This window comes from Carettochelys insculpta, chromosome 11 (assembly GCF_033958435.1).
Source record: "Carettochelys insculpta isolate YL-2023 chromosome 11, ASM3395843v1, whole genome shotgun sequence".
Lineage (NCBI taxonomy): Eukaryota > Metazoa > Chordata > Testudines > Carettochelyidae > Carettochelys > Carettochelys insculpta.
Genome location: NC_134147.1, coordinates 41,444,191 through 41,469,700, shown reverse-complemented (window position 1 = coordinate 41,469,700; position 25,510 = coordinate 41,444,191). Strand labels below are relative to the sequence as shown.

The 25,510-nt window shown below is 41.8% G+C and overlaps 2 protein-coding genes across 2 annotated transcripts; one reads left to right on the top strand and one right to left on the bottom strand.

The window, feature by feature from the left end:
- The first annotated feature begins 226 nt into the window (after positions 1-226).
- On the top strand, positions 227-10,055 carry ARL6IP5 (ARF like GTPase 6 interacting protein 5). The gene is made up of 3 exons (XM_075005036.1): positions 227-434; positions 8,968-9,185; positions 9,599-10,055. Exons 1-3 carry the CDS (start codon positions 259-261, stop codon positions 9,769-9,771), a joined length of 567 nt encoding a protein of 188 aa, XP_074861137.1. The 5' UTR covers positions 227-258; the 3' UTR covers positions 9,772-10,055.
- On the bottom strand, positions 9,956-25,247 carry LMOD3 (leiomodin 3). The gene is made up of 3 exons (XM_075005035.1): positions 24,814-25,247; positions 21,046-22,452; positions 9,956-14,667 (listed from the first exon to the last, which is right to left on the bottom strand). Exons 1-3 carry the CDS (start codon positions 25,102-25,104, stop codon positions 14,641-14,643), a joined length of 1,725 nt encoding a protein of 574 aa, XP_074861136.1. The 5' UTR covers positions 25,105-25,247; the 3' UTR covers positions 9,956-14,640.
- Positions 25,248-25,510: the final 263 nt, after the last annotated feature.

The window sequence follows — 25,510 nt, the reverse complement described above, 5'->3', positions numbered from 1 at the left end:
CAGTTTCTGCAGACGCACAAAAAGACGACCTCGGGCAGAATCCTTGCTGAGAACGTGGCATTGCCGGGACCGCTCTTGTGCGCTTGCCCTCTCGTCTCATTCACGTTGCTAGAGCAGCCGCCCACCCCGCTCTAAAGCAAGGAGCGGAGACCATGTGGGCGCGGTGCACAGTCAGCCCGCCCAGCTGATTTGCTGCCGAGAGCTCTTTAACCCTGCCCAGCTGACGTGCGCCAGCGCTCGGTGCCGGATGGGAGAGAGATGGATGTGCAAGTAGCACCCCTGCGAGCCTGGGAAGATTTCTTCCCCGGCTGGGAGCGCTTTGCGCGGCCGGATTTCAAGGATGTCTCCAAATGGAACAACAGGGTGGTCAGCAACTTGCTGTACTACCAGACCAATTACCTACTGCTGGCGGCCGCCGTCATCTCCGTAGTAGGGTGAGTCTGGGGACGTCTCCCTTCTGCTCTGTAGGGGATGGGTCTGGAGCGCCCCAAGTCCTCCATGCGCGCTGCAAGGAAGGGAGCTCAGGGTCTGCAGCTTGCAAGGGGTTGTGGAGCAAGGGCTGGGGTTCAGGATGTTGTGCCCTGGGAGCTATGGGTATAGCATACCCCTGGGCTATTGAGTTAAACCAATGCAGTTATCGGTGGTATTTGAGATGAAAACACTAGTGGCCGTGTAATGGCTCATGCACACGTCCCCATTGTGCAGTGTTTGTAACTGAAGCCGCACAATTATCAAGGCAAAGGCACAGACAGGTTTCTGAGACAGGAGGGCCTTATTTAGTTTCCATGATGCCTACAGTGCATGAGCAGCCAAGACTAAAGGAGCTGGGCTGTATTAAGGGAGTTGGCAAACATATGTTAGTATTTTCAAATTCAAATCACAAGAGTTAGTTCTGCTCATCTGGCACTGTATAGCTGGCAAAGAAAAGGGTGTGACTCAGTTTTGCTGGTGTGTGGTTTCCTTCGTCAAGCACAACTGTGTGGTAGAAGCCCTAGAACAGCTTTCCACTCCCCTATTTCCTTCTTACTCTGTATGCTACTGCCATGGCCCCTCCCCTGATGTGTTTATTTTAGACCTTAATATCTAGTCAAAAACATTCTTTTGCATAGTCTCAAAAGATGGCATTGAGTTTATGACCCAGACGTGGTGTAGTTCTCTTCATAATGGCTTTTTTTTTTTTTTAATTTAACTCCTTTCTTAGCAGTGAAGTGTTAAAAATGTACCAGCCATATAATAGAATCAAGCAAGTTGAAAATAGAAAGTGAAAGGGGTGGGCATCTGGTTGGCTGCTGGTGGCTTTTTATTTGTCTTTTGTTCATAAACTACAGGGGACCAATTTTGAAGATTTTTCAGTAAGCCTGTGAGCTAGGCCACTATCTCTTTTCTGCAACCTGTAGGAGAGATGCCAGATCTATCATTCTGGCTTAATATTGTAAGTGAACACTTTCTAAAGCAAAGAACCTACATCCAATCAGACTCCTTGAGATGGGTAACATAGGCCAAATCTGAAGCCCTCATGAAAGTTCATGAACTTGGTCTCAGTCTTCATAAATGTGTGATAGTTTACTTTGCATTATGGCACTGGCAGAGCAGGCAGAAGATATTTGATTCCATGCTAAGTGTGAATGTTGCTGGTAACTAGGTATATAGGTGGTGGTGTGTGGTCAAATGATTAGAACCTTGGGTTGGCAGGCAGGACTCCTGGATTGTTTTCCCAGCTCTGTCCCCTTGAGCAAGCTACTTGGGGTTTCTTTAAGCATAATTTGCAGCCTTACTTCACTTTCCAATAAGCAAGCCTGTGGCACCTGCTGCTTGTTTTTTGAAATTACAGTCTCAAATAGCTACCCCCAGAGACTTTTTTTACTTCACTTTAGTCTACCCAAGTTAACACACATACTAAACTACAACTACTTTATAGCTGAGTAGGGTAGCTGTGTTAGTCTGTAGCTTCACAATGAACAGTCTGTAGCACCTTAAAGACTAACAAAGGCATTAGGTTGTGAACCTTTGTGATGCAACATCTCACCTTTCAGAAAACCAATACAATTCTGTGTGTTGGTGAGGTGTTGTTTATTACTTGAAGCCTCTGTGTGGCTCTGAAAGGCGGATAATCGGTCATAATGCACTTTGCAGCCAAGGATCTTGACAGCACTATAATCTGTTTGGCCTCTTCAGTTAGATCCTTACCAGATATACAAGACTTGGTTGTTCACTTCCTTTTTCTAAAATAAGGATTATCTTGTACCTGGAAAAAAATATTGCCTACTTCATTCATTTATTTAGGCTCTGTGTGTGTTGAATCTCTGCCAATAAAAACCCCAAAGCTAAGAGAGCATGCTCCAGAGATCCATAAAGTTAATTGTTCTGATGTTTTCTGAAATGATTTGTCTTGGATGTATGTATTCTCCCTTCCCCCCGCCACTTCAGTCTTGTCCCTAGGGCTGGGGCACACTAGTTCCACCTGAGGCCCTCCCAGGGCCCTCAGGGGAGACAAGCCGACCCAACTATAGGGGCAGGACATCATTCAGTGGGCAATGCATGGCCCCATTCTCAGTGTGGCTAAAGCATAGGCAGCCCCAGGAAACTACAGGAGCTGTGCTGAAGGGGGTGGAGGGGTTGTGGGGGAGGGCAGTTGGGCAGTTTGGGATTGCACTGCCTTCCCCTGCCTCTTACACCCACTGTGCATGTGAGGTATGATTGTTACTGCATGAAGACTTTGCTTCCTTGGAGTGCTGATCCTGTGGCCATTGAACTATATAGCAAAACTCTTAATTTACTGCGGATCAGGCCCTAACGGGAAAAGAGAAGGCCATGCCTCTGAGTGTGTTATGTAAAACTGCCATTTCTAATGTGAAATAGATTGACTGACTTTACCAGTTCAAATACTTGGTGTGCTGAGCAGGACAACTAAAAGCTGTGCTGATAAGTCATAGACTTTGTCATTTGTCTAATTTCACCATGCTTAATTGCTCACTGGGCAGCAATCCAGTGGTTGTGGATTTTCTTCTTCAGATGGTGTTTCAATAGCTGTTCATATCTGTGAAGTTCTGGTCTCTGGATACTGCCAGTTACTGAAACATTCAACAGACTCATCTCACCCAGTAATAACACATCTGTGGTAACTAAGGATGAGAAGTGTATTGGCCTTATTCTCAGGCTTCCTTAAATGGACAGGACCAAATTCTGCCCTCAGTTAAACCTGTGCAGACTATGCTGGCTTCAGTGTGGTAGCATAAGCGTAACGGAGGGCAGAATTTGGTCCTGGACGGTCTTGACATAGTTGACTTTTGAGTGAGTTAAGCACCATTATGACAACCAATCTACTGGAATGTGGGGTGTGGAGAGGGAAGAGAAATGCAGGCATAAGATTCCATTCCATGGCTGTCTGTGTTCCCTCTAAGCATATAGGGTTCAGGGTGAGCCTAATCAGACAGGACATAGTGAACAGAGCTTTTTGCTCCTCTGAATAAGAAATGGAGGTTCTACTACTCTTTCAGTTAAGACTTCTGTGAAGTAAGGTCACATGCAAAGCACAACCAGCTGGCAGGTGTGACAGCTGCTAATTAAAGCACAGGCTCTGTCTAGCTCTGTTAAAGCATCCCCATTGTGAAAAGCTGTTCCTCACCCTGTCCTCTGCCTGGGCTCATGTAAAAGAGCAAACTCACTGGAGCGCTGTCTGCCATCCTTACCTTACAAACTGCGCTGTTGCTAGCCCATTGTGGGCCCTGCCATGGAATGTTCTTGGGGTACTGCCATAACACATACTACTTAATGGGGGCCTTAAACAGTTGCTTAATCTGCTCTGACTCTGCTTACAAAAAGACTACCTGAATTCTTGGCCCAGCTGATTGGTTTCCTCAGTAGCAACCTCCTGTCCATGCTACTGACCACTCTTTTGGGGGTGGGGAGGAAAAGGGGTAAAGCATAGTTGATACTCTTGATCAGGCCACTATGAAGCATATTTTACCAGAATGACGGGTAGCATGGTATGTGGCCCTAAAATCTAAACATGTTGGATTGTGTGTGGACTCTTAGGAAAATCCTAGTTCGCATCCTGTGGAGGTAACTGTAAACCATCAGTCTTAAAATCCACATTTCAGCAACTGAATATCTCTTCTTAATCTAAACTCACTGATCAGACACGCTTTCTTGCCCAGCTATTTATAATTCCTCCAGCACTGCTGTACTACCAACTTGTAACCTGCTGGTCTGGGTCTAATAAGGCCACAAGTCATAGTGATCCAACAATCTGAGCCCCCCACAGTGTTCACTCAGGATGTTGCCTGACTTCTTCCTTTCCCTGGACCCAATCAAACCTACCAGTCTTGGGGCACAAATATTCAACCATACCCATTCTGTTTCCTGGCATCTTACATGAAAGCATCCACTGTTGCAGAGGAGCACTTGCTGTACTCCTGTTCCCATACAATACCGATAACAGAACCCTCTTGTCACATACACTGATATCTTGGACTAAGTTGAAAACCTAACTGTATTCAAGCTCAAACACTGTATTCTATGTGAACAAAACTAGGATTGTCCTGATCATGTGTTCATCCTCCAGTCAATCAGGGAGGGCATTAAATTTAGCAGTACCTAGTAAGTGATGACGAGTCTGACGTATGCTCTCAGGTAGCAGAACACAGTCGATGTGAAATGTCTCCTTTGCATTTGACTCCTTGTCTCTTTGACATTTTGAGCATGATCCTTTTATAGCATTGCATTACATCAGCTGGGGACAGGAAGCAATACTGCATAATGTAGGTAGCTTTATGGAATTATGATAAAGAGGAAAGACCTAAAGTAGAACATCAGAATATTGAATTTAACTGCATTGGGGAATGTGAACCATGTGGCTCACAATATGAATATTAATATTCTTAGTAGCAGCAGCTATTCAAATCTGCCTTCGTGTGGCTCTGAAAGATCTCATTGAATACTTGCACTCACTGCTCCATTGTATGTTTTGCAATTAATCCCACTTCAAAATAACTCTCCTCAGGAGAGTTGTTTTGTGTGGTCTCTTGCAATTGTCTCTCCAGCCAAGGAGGTAAAACTGCACAAACTCCCGAGAATACAACTTTAAACCACATAAAATAGAAATTTTGTATAAACAGCCTGTTAATTGGGGAGAAAAATATACTTCCCTTAATGTTTGGGAGCAAGCGCTTTCCATGACCCCCACCCCCAACTCAAAGTGGGAAAATAAATAAAAGCCTCTGAATGTTGATATGGAATGTAACTTCACTACATGCGGTATCTTGGGAGAACTGACATGGCCACTGGCCAACTATTAAAGAGACTTGGTGGTTTTCCATCAAGGTTAACAAGATTAATCCCCCTGGTGGAGGGGAAGGAGATGACTTCACAGAACAAGCACTTGGGCTGTCAGAGTGAACCTTTCTAGTCCTGCGCTCTTGGGACCTGACTGGTGGTGCTGGACAAGAGAATTTGCCAGATGACAGGAGCTCGATGTTCAGCAGCATTACCAAGACTTCCACTGTTTACTTGGCCCTTGGATGGTAACACAGAGGTAGCTGTGTTAGTCTGCACTCCAACAAAACAAAGCAGCAGAAATGTGACACATTTAAAGGCTAACAAAATTATTTATTTGGGGATGAGCTTTCGTGGGACAGACCCACTTTCAGATCAAATGATCTGATAAAGTGGGTCTGTCCCAGGAAAGCTCATCCCTGAATAAATCATTTTGTTAAGTCTTTAACATGCTACATTTCTGCTGCTTTAGCCCTTAAACAGTTAGGGTAAATTAGAACTAAATAACAGCAAAGAACACTGAGAGCCAGGACTGATGACTAACCAAACCTTATGGGATCAAGGGCAACTGGGCCACACCCATAAGTGGTTGTCCCGCTAACTAAAATAACTGACTACAGATAGTGCCAGACTAGAGAGATTCAACCTATACTAGAATTACTAGTGTAATCTGATCACACCTCCTGCTGCAATAGCACACAAATCAAAATAACTCCTGCCCAGAGTAGCACCAGTCACTTTTTCCACCCTGGAAGCTAAAGAGACATTTTAACCTAAATATAGTTGGAGGCTGGCTACAAGTGACTCAAGTGTTGCAAACAGGCCTGCCTATCAGTGTTCCTGTGTCTCAGGCTGCAGCTCAAGTATGAGTAACAGGAGCAGGTGGGCAGCTTACTTGGGTTTTTTATCTTCAATCCAGTTGTCCCATCCTTGTTGGGACAGCTGACCTACCGAGGAAATTGGAGACCCCTTTTGGCTTAAAACAACCCATTAATTTTCCCTTTCCTACAGAACTCTTTGTCAGACTACTGGATACAAACACTGCCAGTGTAATTAGATAGTGTTTATGAAATGGATGTATTTTGTTGGCTGTTGAGGACAGGCTATAAAAGCTACCATATGCTGTAGCAGTCTTCCAAAGAAAGGAGCCAAACTTATTGCTCATGGAAGTGGGAGGGCAAGTCACTTAGCTTTTTAGCATTGCAGCTGCAGTCTGAGATTATCTGTTCTAGTACTTCAGGCCATTGAGTCTGCATGAACCCCATTTGTCTGGCAAACCAGGATCATCTAGGTCATAGAAACAGAACTTATGGTTACTTCATACAAAGCATAGTCAACCTGTGGAACTCCTTTCTGGGAATGTTATGAAGTCCAAGAATATAATTGGCTCAAACAAGAAGCAGATAAGTTCATGCAGCAAAGGTCCATCAATGGTTCTTAGCCAAGATGGTCAGGGATACACCACCATATTCCAGGTGGTCCATAACTTCCAACAGATGAAAGTTGCGACAGGATGCTTTGCTGTATGATACTCATTTTGTTTGTTCCCTTTGAAGCATCTGACGCTGGAAAGTGAAAGTACTGGGTTTGATGGCCCATTGATCTGGCCCAGTAGGGTGGCTAATAGACATAGGAAACTACACTCCATAAGCAGAAACTAATCCAAGCTAAGCAAGTTATGGGTAGAGGCAGATGGAGGGGCCTACAAGTATTTGAAGAGTGGTGTGAGTAGTTGTGGTTCCTACCTTATTCCGGAACTCACTCCTTTCCCAGGGTTTTCATTTTCTGATTATCTCAGTTCAGGACAACTACACCTATTGTTCTCCCCTCTGTATCCCAGTAAGGATGCCCATTCTCAGGCTCCTTGCTGTTGCCTTTCTTGAGTGGAGCCCCATGTTTGTCTCCATCCTGAGCAGGCTAAATAGTTCCCTGCCTTCACTGTGCTGTTGCCAGAAAAGGATGGCCTGCCTAAGCAAAGATATGTGCTTTGTCTCCTCAAACTGCTGCAGTGTAATTGCTGTGAGTGTTACCACACACTTACTTCCTGTGCAAGCCTATTTAGTCCTGGGGTGTAAGATCATGAAGACTGCATTAATACAAGAACTTACACACAAGCCAATAAATTTAGCAAAGATTGCTCTGTCAATAGGCCTGCTGAGAGGGAAGGGGAACTGGTACAGGCCCACGGATTCAAAAGTGCCCAAGGCTCTCAGCTGTTGCTACTGCGGCAGTGGCTGGAGCCCTAGCCCTGGAAATAGAAGTTGAAGGCCTGTGTGGCATGTGCTGAGGGCTGTCTGGGAGAGCCCCTTCTGTCCAAGGCTTCTCTTCTTTTGGGGGCATGGTACCTTTATTTTGGGGGCGGGGGACCAATCTGCCTACCAAATAACTCCAACAAGGTTACTGGCTTGAGAATCCTTCAGATCCCCAAGGGGGAGGGAGTGCTTTATGGTCATGAGTTCTTAACAACCTCGCCTCACAACCAACTCTGTCTTATGGGCCTTCAGTAGGCTGATCTTGCAATTGTTTCTCAAGAATTGGAGCACTCAGTGGACCAGAGTCATGTCCATTTTGCTGGATCAGATAAAAACAAATCTTGTGCCTTTTGAAAACTACGTTACTTCTCCATAAATCCTTTGTTTAGTCCAAGACACACCTGTGGGAACAACTATCTGCAGACTTCTCCAGAAGGGTGGCTTGAAAGTGCTGATAACCAGAGCAAGTGCATCAGCATGATCAAAGCTACAAGCAGACTTGCAGTAACAAACAATTTTAATACAGTAGGGCTCCAGATGACTTCAACTTACTTGGGTGATGTTGACTGTAAATCATAAAATCTGTCAAATGAGACAGATCTCTAGAAACATTAAACCTTAGCCTTGACCATTTTGTCAAAGTTGGAACATTCCTAGACCTCATCAGGGCCTCTGTCCTAGCCCCTAGTTCCTTCAGATGCTGAGACACACATTTTACCTACTGTTGCTGCTGTAAGGCTGATAAAACTAATCTCCCTACAAAGCAATACAGAAAAGCCTGATTTTTGCAGGGGAGTGGGCTTTTGTCATGGATATACCATTTAATCTCTTAAATTTATTTTAGCTGAAGAATTACACTACAAATAGAAGTCCAAGATGTGTTCTGTATTATAGGTTGGGGTGGACACAAATGAAATCGTGGTCTGAACCTTATCTGAAGATGGCAGTACAGGAGGTTAAACCCTAGCATTTTTCAACACTAGAGACTAGGTTTAGATCCTGATTTAAGCCACAAATGGAAAAGACAAGTCCCAGCAAGTACTAGGCTATTACAGTCTGGCGTGATTGTCAGATGCTGCTTAGCAAGGGTTCAGGAATGACAAAAATCTAAACACCATCCTCCCCCTTCAAGATTCTCTGATCAGTTGAGTCGCTTATTTTTGTGAGCCCTGAACTCCTGCAGAAACAAGGGGGAGGGAAAGTAGTGTGGTTAAATATGCACTAAAACAATGCTAATTCAGCCCATCGCTTACCAATGGGTTATGGTCTCTTGTATGATGTGTGAATGTCAGAAGTGGGCAGACATTATTTTTGAGGCACTGAAGCACAGGGATGTGAACTGTCTTCTTTTTCCTACGCATGTAATAGCGAGATGCTCAAACTGAATGCTGTTTATAAAATAAAGATCTTGCTCAAACATTTTTCCTCACTTTCTCTCCAGATTTCTGAGCCCACTGAACATGATCCTTGGTGGCACTGTGGTAGTCCTGGTGTTTACAGGTTTTGTGTGGGCATCACACAACAAAGACATCCTTCGCAAGTTCAAGAAGCAGTACCCAACTGCATTTGTGGTAGCCATCCTGCTGTCTAGTTACTTCCTGATATCCTATTTTGGAGGGGTCATGGTGTTCATATTTGGGATAACCTTTCCTCTACTGTGTAAGTAATACCTTATTTTCTCCCCATCCCATCCCTTTTAATGACAAGTACTAACGCTCAGGTTATTCACTCTGAACTAATTTTCAGCTTCATTTTGGTAGACAATTTTCAAAGCCTCAAAACTTCAGATGTAAATCTTCCTACTATTTGACTTCCAAGACTACTTCAAATTTCACTTGCTAGCAGTCTCTCTAGTCATCCATTTTAAAAACAGTAAACAATACTGGCAGTAGGACAGGGGTGATTTCTTAAGCAAACCATACCAGTACTTGTGTTGGGCTTCCAGCTTTTTATTTTTGGATGTTAGCTCACTTATAAAGGAGCTGTGCTTTCATTTGAAGTGCTGTGAGTTGCAGTAAAGTGCCTGGTATTAACAGATATGCCTCATTTAACAAACGTGTTTCTGTTCTTAGTGACATTTATCCATGCATCTCTGAGGCTTCGGAACATAAAGAACAAACTGGAGAATAAAATGGAAGGAATAGGCTTGAAGAAGACCCCGATGGGCATCGTACTCGATGCTCTTGAACAGCAGGAAGAGAACATCAACAAACTGGCAGATTACATTGCTAAAGTGAAAGAATAAGGTGCATGTAATATTGGTTCTCTGTTTGCAGGAATTCAGTGGCTATTTACTCATGTCAAAAGCTTGTTTTCGGTTTGTCTGAGATGCACACACTGTACAGATTAATGGCAAGATACAGGTATATAAAGCTATTCAGGGCTCCGCTGGAGAGGAGAGTCACTGTCTTTGTGTTACACACACACACACACACACACACACACACACACACACACACACACACACACACACACACACACACACACACACACACACACACACACACACACACACACACACACACACACGTTTCCTGGAGTAAACAAACATGAATTAGTCTCTGAATCTGTTCTTGGTAGCTGGTATCCTGTCTAAGTGTTCATAATGCACTTTACTCGAGTGATGAGGGGAGGCACTACTGTTTGGCTGCCAGTGTCGCATGATAAACCTGGCAAAGTCAGGATTGGTGAAAGCTCTACCAATTTTTAAGTTCTTCAAAGAACCTCTAGAAGGGTGTCCTCTTACCTTACTTGTTTTCCCCCAAGTGCGTTATATTCAAGCCACCTTATTTGAAGTAGCAAAGGGGAAGAGCAAATTAACCTGAGCACATTAGTCAAGGTCTCCCTCACCTCATGCATTTTTTTTTTTAGCCTGTTCACAAAAAGTAGGATTGCTTGTAACAGGTGATGCAAATCTAAACAGCAACATATGAAAACTATATAGCCCCCATTATCCAGTTCTACCCTCAAAACACCTGTGCAAATTCCACTGAATTCAATAAGTGGTAATCTATGGATTCTGTTAGATCCAGGAAGCTTTTCAATTGCCTTCAGTAGAGTTGAGATTTCTTCAATTTACACTTGTGTGGCAGGAGGCTTTAGGGGAAGGGGGGGGACATGACTATTCTAAGACTTAACAAGGAGGCTCCAGGTATATGAGAGTTCTGGTTTAAAAATAACAGACCTGCCCCTTCAAGAAGTTTTAGGACCTACTTCATTGTCCATATGCTCAGACACTTGCCATTAATAAAGGGTAAAACCTCCATCTTGTTAACATTAACTTGTGGCTCTGCTTAATGGCAATGAGACTGGATTTCAGACTTAAAACCATTTAAATATTTCTAGAACGCCTTCAATTTTCTGTAACAATAGCTCTTCAAAGTAATTGCTTTACAAGCATCTTGAGTTAACCATAGCTCAAGTGCAGTCTGTGCTAGCTATACATTACACAAGGAAACTTAGGCAGATTTACATAGCGTATAACCATCACTCTTGCATCTCTCCTCTTTAGGGTTTTATTTCAAATGAAGTGTTTATCTAATGAACTTGACTTACATGGCAGGTGTAGCAGATATCCCATAAACCTTCAAAAGTCATGTCTGGGTGCGTGCATACATGTCTACAATATCTCTTCAGAATGACTTGTTTGTCTGAACACTTCATTCCATGCAAATATTCTCAAGTGATCAGTATTTACTAGAAGTATGTCTCTATGTATATATTAAACAGCAATGACCTGTTCCTTTCTTGTACCTGTAGTGTATTCTTGTTCCACTTACAGAAGATGTTAGCATATGACTTCATGAATATATGGCTACCTTGTAGAATTTTAAAAAAGGTGAATAAACTAACAGTTGATTAAAACAGAATGCATTTATTTATCAAATGCAGGAGAGGTGAACATTAAGATTGCACTAATTGACATTAACATGATGCAGTTTAAGTGACAAACTTAAGGGTTTTTTAAACTAAGGTTATAGCTTCTATATGTTCTGAAAGTATGACACAATGAAGTATGGGTTATCTTTCTTTGTTTTACAAGGGAATCGATTTTTGACCATGCCATAGTGAGTTGCAGTGGTGCCCTAAGTCTGTATTCCTTGTGGGGTGGGCACATGTCTGAGGGGGTATGGCTGCTTCTAACTGCAATTACTGAAGAACAGCATACTTACCAAGCTGGGGGAGTAAGTTTTAGTTGTCTTGTACTCTTAAACCAATTTTTTTAGTTAGGACATCTGCTTCAGTTCCAGCCTTACTATATACCAAGCTGCACAAAAACTGCAAATTCAAGCATAGCTACCTTCTGTGATACTTCTCAGTTTCCAATCCCCACCATCCCTCCATAATTAAACTTCTACAAAGCTGCAGCTTGAAGGGAGAAGACTCCTACCTTTCCTCTCCTCCCCCTGCATTTATACAGACCCAGAAGTCAGACTTAACCTGCTGGCACCCATACAGTACTGATTTACCTGCCCCGTTTGGGAGTTTGCTGAAGTTCTCTCCCCCAACCCCTCAGGCCTTTAAAAGGAGCTGAGATGAAACTATATGGCTATATAAACTACATAAAAGGGTGTGTCTCTGTCCTCAAAGGAAATAGAAGCAACAGCCACCTTCCTATACAAGATAACACAGGCTGTACCAGTTAGCAAGTATTGGCTACTGGGGGTTGGAGAGAAATGGGTGTGGAAAGCAAAACCTACAGCATCTGATCCTTGAAGTTTCATAATATTGCTGGCTTTAGCAGGAATCATTGGGTCATTAAATCAGCACAGAAGAGAGGGACATGCATTTTATTTTAAAAGACACTGCACGTGACCCAGCTCTGGTGCGCAAGAACTTTAAGTGGCTGTCAGAAATGGGGTGCAGGATTAGCTGTCACCTTCAACAGGGTTGGGGGGATAGGGACTCCGCAGTGGTATTAGCAGTGAAGAAAGTAATGTAGCTCCATGGGTGAGGAGGGAATAGGAGACAGCAGTACAGTTAAAGGAAGGGAAGGGGAACAAAGTCAGAGGGCATTTGAAAGATGGCATTGATTGACAAAAGAGGACAACTGTTTCCCAGGTGGGGGCAATAGGCTATGAAGCTGTGAGAGGGAGAAAAGTGGTTTGGGAAGGAGCATGGATGGTGTAAGAGATTCAGGCTGGCTAACAGGATATTATATAGAGTGCAGTTGGAGAGAGAGGGGAAGAATGAGGATGGAGCAAGCAAGGAAGCTGTGGAAAGGAGAGGCTGGGCTATTGGATGGCCAAGGATGTGCAGATACAGAGGGGGAACTAAGCAGCACTAGTAGGCAGACAAAAAAAGAGAAGACATGCAAGACTCAGCCCTGTGTTAGGCCATGTCTTTGCTAGGGACATGATCAATGGGGCTGTAATCCATGTTCACAGAATCATAGGGCTGGAAGGGACCTCAGGAGGTCATCTAGTCCAGCCCCCTGCTTCAAGCAGGATCAAACCCTACAAAGTCAGGGGGTCAACTAGTATAAATGTAAATAGACTGTCAATCACTCTACAATTAATTCCAGTACTCCAGCAGAACAAGAGGAGTAAAGGGAGTGGATGGGAGACTTTCTTCTGCTCACCCAGTGTGGTGTGGACTCTACAGTAAGTAGACCTAAGCTATGTCAACTTGAGATACACTACTAATTTTACCCAAATTACATTATATAGATCAACCTGACGTTAGCTATGAGAGGTAAAGGAGGCTACCAATGTACTGCATGAGGCTAGTCTGGGTGGAGATATTTTGTAGGGAGCAAGAGGTGAACTAGAAACTGGACTCAAGCAGAGAGTAACCAACAAGAGGGAAGGAGCAGTTTAAGTAGAGAGACTACACTAGCTTCATGAAAGCATCAAGAAAAGAGATTTAGAAACCGAGGAGGATTCAACATGCGAAGGGAGAGATACCTTTCCCCAGCACCAGAAATAACCCCTTTCCTTTCCCAGGCACATTCTGCTGCATTTGAGTGGTACAGAATCAAGGTTCATAGCTCTGATTATTTAAAACATTTTCCTTCATCAGAATATTTAGAAGTCCTTAACTTGGGCAACAAGGGTAAGGACAGTTACCTCCAGTTTGAGGTTAGCATGAGGACTGCCATGCGAATGAGACCTTCGGTGCTTTCTTCAATCTGGCAGGCAGTTTGAGTCCCACACAGAGGGAAGAGGCTCCCCAATACTCAGTTTCTGCTGGCCAGTTAATCAGTAGTACTGTAGGACCTCTGAAACTGTCCAAGTCGAGTCTCAGCAAGTGACTGCAATGGGTGGCCTAAAGCCTGCGGGTGGAGATATGGTTCAGGTTTATAAGAAGGACGGAGAGAATCTACCAGAATGATCACACTGCTCCCAGAACAGCTCATGACTTTGTGTTTTAAATGCTAATCCTACACTTGCCTGAATACATTCTATGGAGTATGTTTTAAACTGTTTTTTTCCCCTGTGCACTGTGCCTTTAAATTTGTATACCTCCACCTATCTGCAGAGATGACTGCTGTTTTGTTCTCATAATTGATGCAGTTTGTTTTAGAAGAAATGCACACTGTGCTCTTTCTTCAACAGGCCATTTTTGCTTTTTTTGGTTGATGGTTACTCTGTCTAAAACTAGAAATAATTCTGCAGTGAAAATATAAGTTGTTTAGACAGAGATCATGTGTGATGTTTGTAAAAGAGCAGTGGCATACAACTTTGTGGACTGCAGGAGGGAAGGAAGTTGCATTCATGTAAAGAAAGTGAGTTACAATAAGGCAGCGTGTGTGGCAGGAGACTAGCAGAAAAAAGTCTCATTTACGTATGAGTTGACTAACAAACTATAAAACCTGTTAAGTTATTGCTGTTCCTGGGCAAACACCTATGAACAAACCAGAGGCCAGAATCCAACTGACAGGTTATACCAGGTTGTCATTGTCACTTGATAACTAATGAAAATCCTTTTAGCATTGATTTGTTCCATTCCACCCTTTTTCATCATCGTATGAACTGACTGCATGTTACAAGCATTGTTCCCCCATGTTCATATCTACCTCCTGTTGCTGAAAAAAGTATCCTTTTGAAATAATGGTAGGTAAAACTTGAATAGTCTTTATTTCCACTTGTTTCGTGCAGACGAATCTGGTGCTTTACTCTAGCTCTTTTGGTAGTGGCACCTGTACAAGATCAATAAGAAGACATGTTAATATAGCAAGGACATCTGGCTTATCCCTCTTCTCTTTAAAAATAAGTGTACTTGTAATCACATACTAACATCAAAGTACCAGATATGCAACAAGAAATCCTATGAATATAGTGATTAAGAAGTTCCTGGCACATTGTTTTCCCTCAGCATTCACAAAGCTGGGGTTTATGGCTTGATAAATCAAATAGCAACCAATAACACCACTTAGTTCAGATGCAGTGCGTTCCTATAGATCTCAGAGGGCTGATAAAGAGGGGAGGAATTCTCATCCCCCATATGATAGATGAGGAAACACAGTCTGGAAAGAAGTCACAGAGGGGTGGCTGTGAGAGTCTGTATCTGCAAAAACAATGAGGAGTCCTTTGGCACCTTAAAGACTAACAACAGATTTATTTGGGCATACGGTTTCATGGGCAAAAACCTACTTTGTCAGATGTATGGAGTGGAAATTAGAGAGAGGTCTAACTATACTTTATATATGTTAACATATTAACACATCAATATAAATATACCTTACTTATATTGATATGTTAATATAAACATTAAGTAAGGTATAGTTATGCCTGCCTCTGTAATTTCCCCTCTATGCATCTGACAAAGTAGGCTTTTGCTTACAGCAACATATGCCCAAATAAATCTGTTAGTCCTTTGTCATAGGACTCCTCGATATTTAGGCTCTGGAGAGGAATTAAGTGATGTGCCAAGATCACGCTGTGAGCCAGTGGCAGAGTTGAGAACAGCGTTCACTGGGCTTGAATCCAACTCCAGTGGCCTGTCCACTGGGAGTATTTTATTTCTGTTCTGTCCCTCTTTAGACTACAAAAGGGAGTAAAAGAAAAAGGGTTCCAATCTGAGCCTGTTACTGTTTTGTGTGTAGCTGGTTGCAAACAGCTTGCTGTTCAGTGAATTACAGGTGCCTCTTGGGAATCTCTCTCTCTCATGATTAAACTGCGCCTTTCGGATACTGAGACACAAGAGTTGCTCATGGAATTGTTTCCCCAGGCAGGAGGAATGCTGCACAAATGTATGTGTGGTTGGGATCCAAGGGAATTGAACTGACTTTGATTTTTATTTTTCTGAGCACAGCCATCAGGGCCAGTCTTATGTGTGAGCAGCTGCGCTTCATGGTCAACAGGCTGTAGAAGAGCTGTTCCCACCTGAGAGGTGGGAGGGAGGGAATAAAGGTCGCTGCAGGGCACTCACACATTCCCTCTTTGTCCTCCTGGCAGCAGGATGCCTGCAGTCACCACCCCCTTCTCAGGTGTCATTTTCCCTAAGGCTGGTCCTTGGGGCAGCAGTCTAGGTGCCTCAGTGAACAGATTGCCACTGGCTGAAGAGAATATTGCTTTACTTCGTACCTTGGGCAACAACTGATATAGTGCTCAGGAAGACACACTTAGCTATACATGCAACGGTTGACCTCCATGATTAACCAGTGTAGCTCGTGGGCCTAGATCCAGCTGAAAATATTTGAGACATGCTAACCTCATAAGGTTGTAGCTCTGGTGCACACAAGCTTTTTCAGTAGGCAGTTCCTGATCCCTCTGGCTGTGTCTACACTAGCCCAGAACTTCGAAATGGGCATGCAAATGGCCATTTCAAAGTTTACTAATGAAGCGCTGAAATACATATTCAGCCCCTCATTAGAATGCTGGCAGCTGCAGCACTTTGAAATTGATGCGACTTGCAGCCGCGCGGCTTGTCCAGACAGGGCTCCTTTTCGAAAGGAACTCACCAACTTCGAAATCCCCTTATTCCTGATATAAAAATAAAAAAATATCTGTTAGTCTATAAGGTGCTACAGGACGACTTGTTTTTGAAGATACAGACTAACTCAGTTACCTCTCTGATAAATCTAAGGAAGTGTGTCTTAGCCACGAAAGCGCAATACCAGATAAATTTGTTAGTCTTTAAGGTGCTACAAGACGGCTTGTTATTCATATGCTAATAGATATCAAAGAAGCATCATAGGTCTTTCAGTATTTTATTTTAGTTCAAAGGAAATGTTAATGGTATTGTCTTCACTATAAGCTACTAATTGCTATCATGTTACATTCTGTATATCCGGTGAACCCCATATCAAAGTGTGTATTTGTTAGTGTTAAAACAAAAACACACTTGATGTGTGAACTTCATGAAAACTAATGGACTGTTTGCTGTTACATTATCTTTTACATTGGGTATATACCGTAATTAATTGCTCATAGAATGTGATTGGAGCCTCGTAAATGTAAATAAAGAAGAGTTCTAACTTCAAAGCAAGGCTCATTATATTTCAGAATGGCAATTTACTGGCCCATGTGGAAAAAGACAGTTCAGATTGTCTTCTGTGGGATTCTAACTGGCTGGAATATCTGGACAAGAAGATCCCCAAAGTTATTCTGGGTAACCGTGAAAAGCTTTTCATTTCTGACTTACTTTGACTTGCCTGTTAATATATTTGACTGGCTTTAACTTCTCAACAACTCATTTCTTTTATTAACTAATAAATCTTCAGTTAATTTATTAGAGAATGGACGACTGTCATTGTTTTTGGTGTGAGATCCAGAGTGCCAAATTGGTGAGTGGTAAGTGACACCCTTTGGGACTAGGAGTAACCATGTGGTTTTTTGGGGGGATTATATAAACACATCACAAAGTCAAGATAAATTCTCAGAGTGGCCAGATAGGATGGAGAACATAAAGGGACTGTCTATCTCTCCGTGGTGAGAATGGTATGGTGATCCAGCAGTTCGATTTTGTTGCTGGCTTAAAGAAATGTAATCATGGAACAAACCAGGAGTTTGGGTGACTGTGTGATTTTCTGCCAATCTGACCTGTGTTGGCACTCACAGCTAAGAACAGCTCTAACAGAGGGATAGGATCCAAGATACAACACTAAAATTGATTTAAAAGGTCAGTAGTCTCTGAATAATCCTTGCCATTGTAGTAGTGATGTTATGAATGAACACAAGGAAAGGGTTAACCCTTACAGAAAACTCACAGCAGATGGGGTCAGGTTAGGCAATGGGAGGAAGAAAAACTTTTTTGAACAGAGAATAATTGCAGGTTAAGGGGTCTTTGTCTGCTGGCTGATGCAGAGGGAAGATGGAGAGAGGATTCTCCTCCCAGGCAGCTGGAATGAATCCAGCAAATATCTTGAACATCTCAAAGTCAGCCACAGAGATGTAAGTAGAAGGGAAATATGGAGTTAGACATGATCAGATTATGGCTATTTTGAATTTGGCGTGGACTAGCTATCTCTGTTTTATTTTCATTTATTTATTTGGAGGGGGGGTGGGCTTTGATTAATGACAATTTCTTTCTCCTATAATTTTTAAATTGAATCCCAGGGTACTATTTTCTCTGTGCTGCAACCAGTATGATTTATTTCCTCTTGTTTTGTAAATAAATTACTTTTTTTAAGCAAATGATCTGTCACTTGTGTCCTGAGAAGGCCTATCTGTGTACGTGCCTTAGCAAGCTGAATATGAAGTTACAGCTCCCTTTGCTCTCAAGCCGTTTGTAAGGGAGGAATAGAGCTGGAGTTTACCCTGCAGGGAGACATTCCCCCATGTGTCTGCCTGGTTAAAAGGGTTTCCTAAAACTGGGTTGGTGGTAGCTCTATCCTCCACAGTCCAGATGGTCTGCAACCTTGGGAAGTTGTTCAAGTAAAGCCTTTGTACAGACAACGTGTTTAAGTTTTTGCAGGCCTCCATATTCTGCACTCAGAGTGCCAGAGTGGGGAAAGAGCCCTGACAAGTGGTAATGCTAATAATAAGAAACACCCCATGATATGACTTAGGGGCCTAGTGGAAGCATTAACTTTTAACTTACGGGGGCGGGGGGGGGGGAAGAGGGGAGGGTTAAGACCTCTCACCTTCTTTATTAACATACCAGGCCAAATTCTTGTCTCAGTCATGCCTGAATAATTGCATTCAGTACCATGAGTTTCTACAAATGTAAATGAGACCAAAATATGGCTTGTAGATTTTTTTTAAGAAGTAATGAATTGAAAACAATTCAGAAGTAGTAGTTAGTAAGCGGATGTCAATTACGTGAGCCACTGTAATGGCACCTTTTGGTAATTTACTTTTTAAGTTGGATCCTCCACACTCTTGCCCAGGGGAGCATTCCTTAGTCACACAAGCGATTCCAGAGGGTGATTATTTTTACAAAATATAATGGACCTGATCTAGTAAAGGACTACAGGGTCCATATGAGAGTCTAGGACAACAGAACAGAATATTAAAAACAGAGGTTGTGATTGGAGTGTTCAACTTGAGATTTCTGAAAGGGGCCAAGGTTGATGACTCACCACTTTCTGAAAATTAGCCTCTTTAAAGTATTTCAGGTTGGATGCACAAAATTGGAAGCACCCAAAAATCATTAGTCCTTCTCATAATTTTGTTCCGTAGTCTGTAAAAAAAATGCATACTAGACCCAGATGCTACTCCTGTTTCTAAGAATTATGTCAGACTTAAACAGGAACAGGACCAAGTCCAGTCACTGTAGTGACATCTACAGATCAAGGACAGATCTATTACTTTGTTCAATGTATGCTCACTGTTAACATTTTGCATGTATAAAACCAAATTCACCACCGCTAAAAGAGGACATATCTCAAGTGATTTCAATGCAGTTACACTTGCTCATGCCAGAAATGAAGTTAACCCTGGTCTTTTTTGTTTGATTTTTATCTATTTATTAAAAACTTTAACTAAAATCATAGATCATAGGGTTGGAAGAGACCTCAGGAGGTCATTGAGTCCAACTCCTGCTGGAAACAGGACCTATCCCAGCCAGGGCTGTGTCCAGACAATACTTAAAGGCCTATAGGGAAGGAGATTATTATTATTGTGCCCTATAGAACAATACGGTAGATGAAATTTGATTCTATTGGATATGTACTCAGGTAATTTTAAAAATGTCCTATACCAGATAGACCAGAGCAGTTCAGAGAAGCCACTTTTGCCTGTCTAGCAAAATAGCACTTCAAAAGTCATGGCATATGCACTAAAATTGTTCGAATATACAGACATAGTTAAGGGCCAATGGCAGTGTCACCATTTGTAATGTCATCCTGATAATCTCAAGCAAAGTAAGGAAGAGTTCCTGTGAAAAACTTACAAGAAAAAACAGTCTTATATGAGATCTGATAGAGGAAAGCTCCCTATGAACTCTCCCTAGAGGTATGCAGTTAGGGCTTTGTTGGGTGAGGTGCTGAGCCTCTGTAACTCCAAATCATATTGGTGGGAGTTTATATCCCATCCACTGCCCCCAGTGTCATTTGGAAAGGGAGTCATAGAAAGGCAGGGGACTAAGGCTGGTGCACTGGTCAGGTTCAGTTCTTGGTCCTGACACTGATGTGCTGGGTATCTTTGGGCAAGTCATTTCTCCGCCCTATGCCTCAGTTTCCCTATCTGTGAAATGGGGATAATGATACTCCCCTTGTAAGGGGCCTGGAGATCTTTGGATGGGATGTGCTAGTAAATATTATTATGAGGCTTAGAACCTTGTAGGATTGGCCAAAATTGCTATGAACTCTGTGTATAACATGTGGAGGATTAGAAAGAAATCATTTCTGCTGGTACTTGCACCCTGAAAGATTTTCCCCCCCACACACACAAGAATTTTTTTCTAATTTGTTCACTTAGCTATTGGGTTAAGTTCTTTTCTCTTACCGTTAAGATTGTGGGCACACAGACTTGAAATCTCCCTTTGGGACTTTGCACTAGATTGGTTACAGATGACTATTCAGAGGTCCTTATGACTGGTCTAGTTATAATATGAAATTAAGCATGAAAAATCTCTATGGGCAAATAATGGTCTGGGTGTTGCTATCTTTTCCCAAAGAACACTCAGGAAGAGCTTTTCCTATATAAGGTCAACAGGTTGGGCTTAATACCATATATAAGTAAAACTGTGGCTGGTTATTATTGAAATGTAAGGTGTGAATTAAAGTATGAATTCATTTTACAGCTCATAACAGCCCAGGAGGCAGCTAACAAACTTTATCAAAATTCCATAAGACATATGTACCTAATTATAAAAGGGTGGTGAATCTCTCCATAAAGCATAATGGCCAAATCTTCACCAGGAATTAATAATTGCACCTGCAAAATCTGTGGTTGCATTAATTTGCCTGTGCAAAAGTCTGCATTTGTGCATATCGAGACTAATGCTCAAAACCTGTTCACAAACATGCCAACTTAAATACAGAAAACATATATTTGAGCCTGAATATGAATATGCCCACAATTTTTGTGGATACTTTTGCAGAAGTCCTTAAAATAGAATATTAGATTTTATTTACATTAAATTACAAAATATTTCCCTATTGGTACCCTTCTGTTCCACACACACTTACCGGTTTAAGATAAGCAACGTTACTCTGACGAATGTCATTTAAGAGCTTATCTCTTGGGGTTATTTCAACCAGAGGAGGGGGTCGTTTTCTTGGAATTGGTTTAAGAGTCTTGATCACGTCTTTCAGACTTGTTTTTTCAGCTGGTTCCACATATTCTGGTATAGTGGGCTTGCGCTGAGTTCTCTTGAGTTTGACCATTTTGAAGGATGCAGGTTCCTCACTGCTCTGTTCTTCAGGGGCTGGCTTTCTTGCCTGTTCAGTTTTCCTGCTCACAGGCATAGTTTTAGGGACCGGTGGCTTGGGGGCTTGTATTGAACTACACATCCTTAAGTCAGGCATTGGTCCGCCAAGCATTTCCCACATCCCAGGAGGCAACCCTAGTCCATTTTCTAACATGGCTATTAACTCTCTCTGCTCTTTTAATTGCTGCTGTTTTTGCTCCTCCTGCCTTTTTTGCCTTTGTCTGTCAAGATTTCTGCTGAGCAGATTGGTAACAACCATCCTGGGGCCTGGAAGTTCAAAGTGGTAGCCCATCTTCAGCAGCGTAGGGTTGGCTTTCAGAAGCCTGGCAATTTCCATTTCAGCTTGATGGCCCAACATGTTCCTCTGATTGTGAAAACGCAGTTCAGTTAACGTCTCATTATACTGCAAACATCTCATGATAGCAACGATTCCCTTGCCCGAGATGAAATTTGAATCAATATTTAGAGTAGTGATGCTCCTATTTTCACGTAACATGTTGGCCAAGGCAAAAGCTACATTGTCATCAGCTCCCACATTAGCTAAACTAAGTGTTTTTACATTCTTGGTTTTTTTCATGGCATTCACAAAATCCACTAGCATTTCCTTTGGGATATTTTCAATGTTGTTCAGATTGAGTTCCTTCACATTTGGATCATTTTTTCGGACCTTCTCCAAGCTCTCATCTAAATTGGTTTGGTTTCCTGAAGGTCTTGCACTCAACTTAATAAAACTAGTATCTACAGCTAACTTCTTTGGAATTTGTAGTTTGGATACTTTCTTTTCATCGTTTTCTTGGTTTTCTGTCTTTCCTCCCGATTCTGTACATGGGTTCTTAGTTACCTGGTCACTGTTACTGTTTTCGTCTCCATATGGCTTTTTAATTCTTGATTCTTGTTCATCATCCTCTTCCTCCTCATCTTCATCTTCATCTTCATCATCTTCTTCTTCCTCCCCCTCCTCCTCCTCCTCTTCTTCTGTCTCTTTATAGTTTCTTTCTTCATTTGTTTCTTCCACTTGTGCTGAATGAGGATTGGTCTCTACAACCTGTTCATTTTTGTAATGTGTTTCTTTTCTGTCTGCTTCTGTAATCTGTCCTGCACTATTTTTCTTATCAACATAGTCACTCTCCACAGTATTTTCTTCAAACTTCTCTTCAGTATTTCTCTAAAGAAGACAAAATGCTAAGAGCTGAAATAATTTAAAATAGTTTTGTTATATTAATTATGCACTGAAATAAAAATATAACACATGGATTTAACATCTGTTATCCCCTCACATAATACACGAGAGAATACTTTTGGAAAAAAGAAGCCATGTTCTTAGCACATCTGGCCTGAGTATGAATGAACAATAATGCCTAACGTAAATACCATTGTTCAGCGATCACTCAGGGTCCTGATATAAAGTCCGGATCTCAAGAGAAATCTCTCTGTTGACATCAGTGGGTTTTAGATCAGTCCAAATTGTCTCTAATGTAACAATGCATTGTCTATTGCATTTATAGGAATCTTTGTTTTCATGTAGCAAAAAACTGGAGATAAATGTTGGCTCTATCTTCTGCAGATTAAAAAGGAAAACTTCACAATAACAGGTAGAATTATCAATGTCCATGCCTTAGGGATCAGGGTTTCTCTGGAGCATTAGTATTCAGGAGGCACCACTGGGGATGTAAAAGAATACAAGTTCATTTGTTTGGGGTTGGGAAAGTGGTTTCTGAACATTGATTGTTAGATTCAAGGTTGGTGCTTTCAGCACCAGTAATGACATCATACTTGCTTCTGCTCAGCTGCCACCAGGAAAGTTTGCCACTTCCCCTGATGATCTCTGTCATGTACAATTTCCTGTTCTGGTCCTTTCCTCTTGATGGGAAAGCACTGGATTTTGCTACTAAGCACTCATTTCACTTTGTCTGCAGCTTGCTATTAGTAAGCAATTAGACAGGAATCCTGGATCTCTGACCAGCTTCAAACTCTCCTGGACTCTGGCGAGAATTTATACCTAAATAAGGAGCACAGGTCTGGCTGTTTGAAAGTATAAGAGCAAGGGATGCAGATGGTAGTGACAATCCTTAAGTGCACTTTGCATTTGTACCAGAGGATGTTGCTGTTTGTCAGAATCTGAAGTAGGGGATGCTGAAATATACATAAATCACTATGTGTTTACTATCAACACAAAAAGCAGTCAAGTAGCACTTTAAAGACTAAAAAAATAACTTATTAGGTGATGGGCTTTCGTGGGCCAGACCCACTTCTTCAGATCCTAAGAAGTTATTTTTTAGTCTTTAAAGTGCTACTTGACTGCTTTTTTGTGTTGATAGAACAGAGACTAAAACGGCTCTCTCTGTCACTGTTGGTTTGCTGTATTACCCACCCTCTCAGAATTTTAGTATGGATTTGACTTGATGTGGAACTGGGAATGACCCACACAATTCCCAACTTTGGAATAGTTCAAATCCAGATCCAAACTGTGCAAATCAGACCCATCTCTACTCTGTACAGTAGAGGCTAAAGAACCCCCTCCATCCCCCAAACTTTCAAAATCTTGGGGTATAAAAGGAAGGACATTTATATCTGAACTTGTTAAAGGCCCAGCATGATCAAGCAACAGTTTATTTTCTTTGTAAAAATCTATCAGGATACTAAAACTGTTACTGGAGTTCAGTGATACACAGTACTGATGTGTACTAGAATATGAACATCTTATATAAGGTTGGACTGCTGGTTAACAAGTCACCCAATGATTCTCCCTTGAATCATTTAAAATTCCTACAGGTCCTAATCCTGATGTATTTATGCAGACACACCTCCCCTAATAGTGAGTGAAAGTTTGGTCTGTATAATGACTTTGGCCCCAGTTCAGCCAAGTATTTAAGCATGTGCTTAACTTTAAGTCACTGAGATTTAAGAATGTGCTTAAGCACATTACCAAGTAGAGTTGGACTCTTGAATTGGCTCATGTAGGGTTGTATGACTAGATCCTCAGCTGGCATAGACCAGAGTAGTTCCATTAACTTGGCTGATTTACATCTGCTGACTATAGTGACTAATTCATAGTCAAAAAGACAGACATTTTCAGTGTGATACTATGATCTCATTTTAGAATATATTAAGTCATTTGAATTACAGTATATTCAAGTTATTAGGAAAAAAATCACACTAGTCTACACTATATTCATTATCTATATTATGGAGAAATAAAAAGCTTAAGTTATATTTTGTGACTAGTTTTTATACAGTGTACTTTCAGTCACAGGTTTTGATGAAATAAAAATGTCTTTCTTACATTGGGAAATGTAGTTAATGTGGGAGAAGTAAAAATAAAAATGGTGGTAGGGGGTTATCGTTCCAATTAGATCTGAACAAGATTTGACTGAGTTTAAATTCATACACAAGAAAGTGATTTCATTTGCAGAAGGAACTGGCAAGAGAAGAAGACAAAAGTATCAAACCTATTGTTATGAGGTCCCTGATATTTGACAATCTTATAGTAGATAAATAATAAACAGCTGTGATTTTTGCTTATTACCTGAGATGGTAAAAGGCTGACAGGAACTCTCTCATCCTCTAGCATGCGTCTTGATGCCTTCTGCCAATACAGGTAATCAACAAGAGATTTGTGGTCAAAGTTTCCTGTTGGAGCTTTTTCAGTCTGATCTTTCTGTATCATTCCAACTGGGACTCTTGGATCTGGAGCCATGACTTCCATTTCACACTGGAGCTCCCTCAGCTCTTCAGGAGATAAGTTTCCTAAGATTTCATCTTCATCGATGTCCTCGATTCTGACTTCCTGGTCAGAAGCTTGGTTGAAGTCAGACATTTTTTTTCAAACCTGTGGAAAACGATTTATGAAATGCTGCAGTACTAAGGGTATTACACACTGTTAAATCCCTGAATTCATGTTTTTGTCAGGACCTGTAACAGTGGGTGATCTCAATGTGCGAGAGAGACAGTGGGACGAAAGCTTTTACTAAGTCTATATTAAGCTGCTGCACTTGGCTGGATAACGAGAATTTATGGAGATGCTGCCATGCTCCATTTTGAGAAACTTGTCAGCTGTGCAAACCCTTCTGACATTTCAGTACAGCTGGTATGTCCCTCACTGAGTTATAGAGAGGATGATTGTTTTCTAGAGGATTCCCTCCAGGGGAAGACTTTTAAAGTCTCAGCAAATGCACAAATCTGCAGGTATACAGGGTGAAATTCACCTCTTACGCAGAGAACCA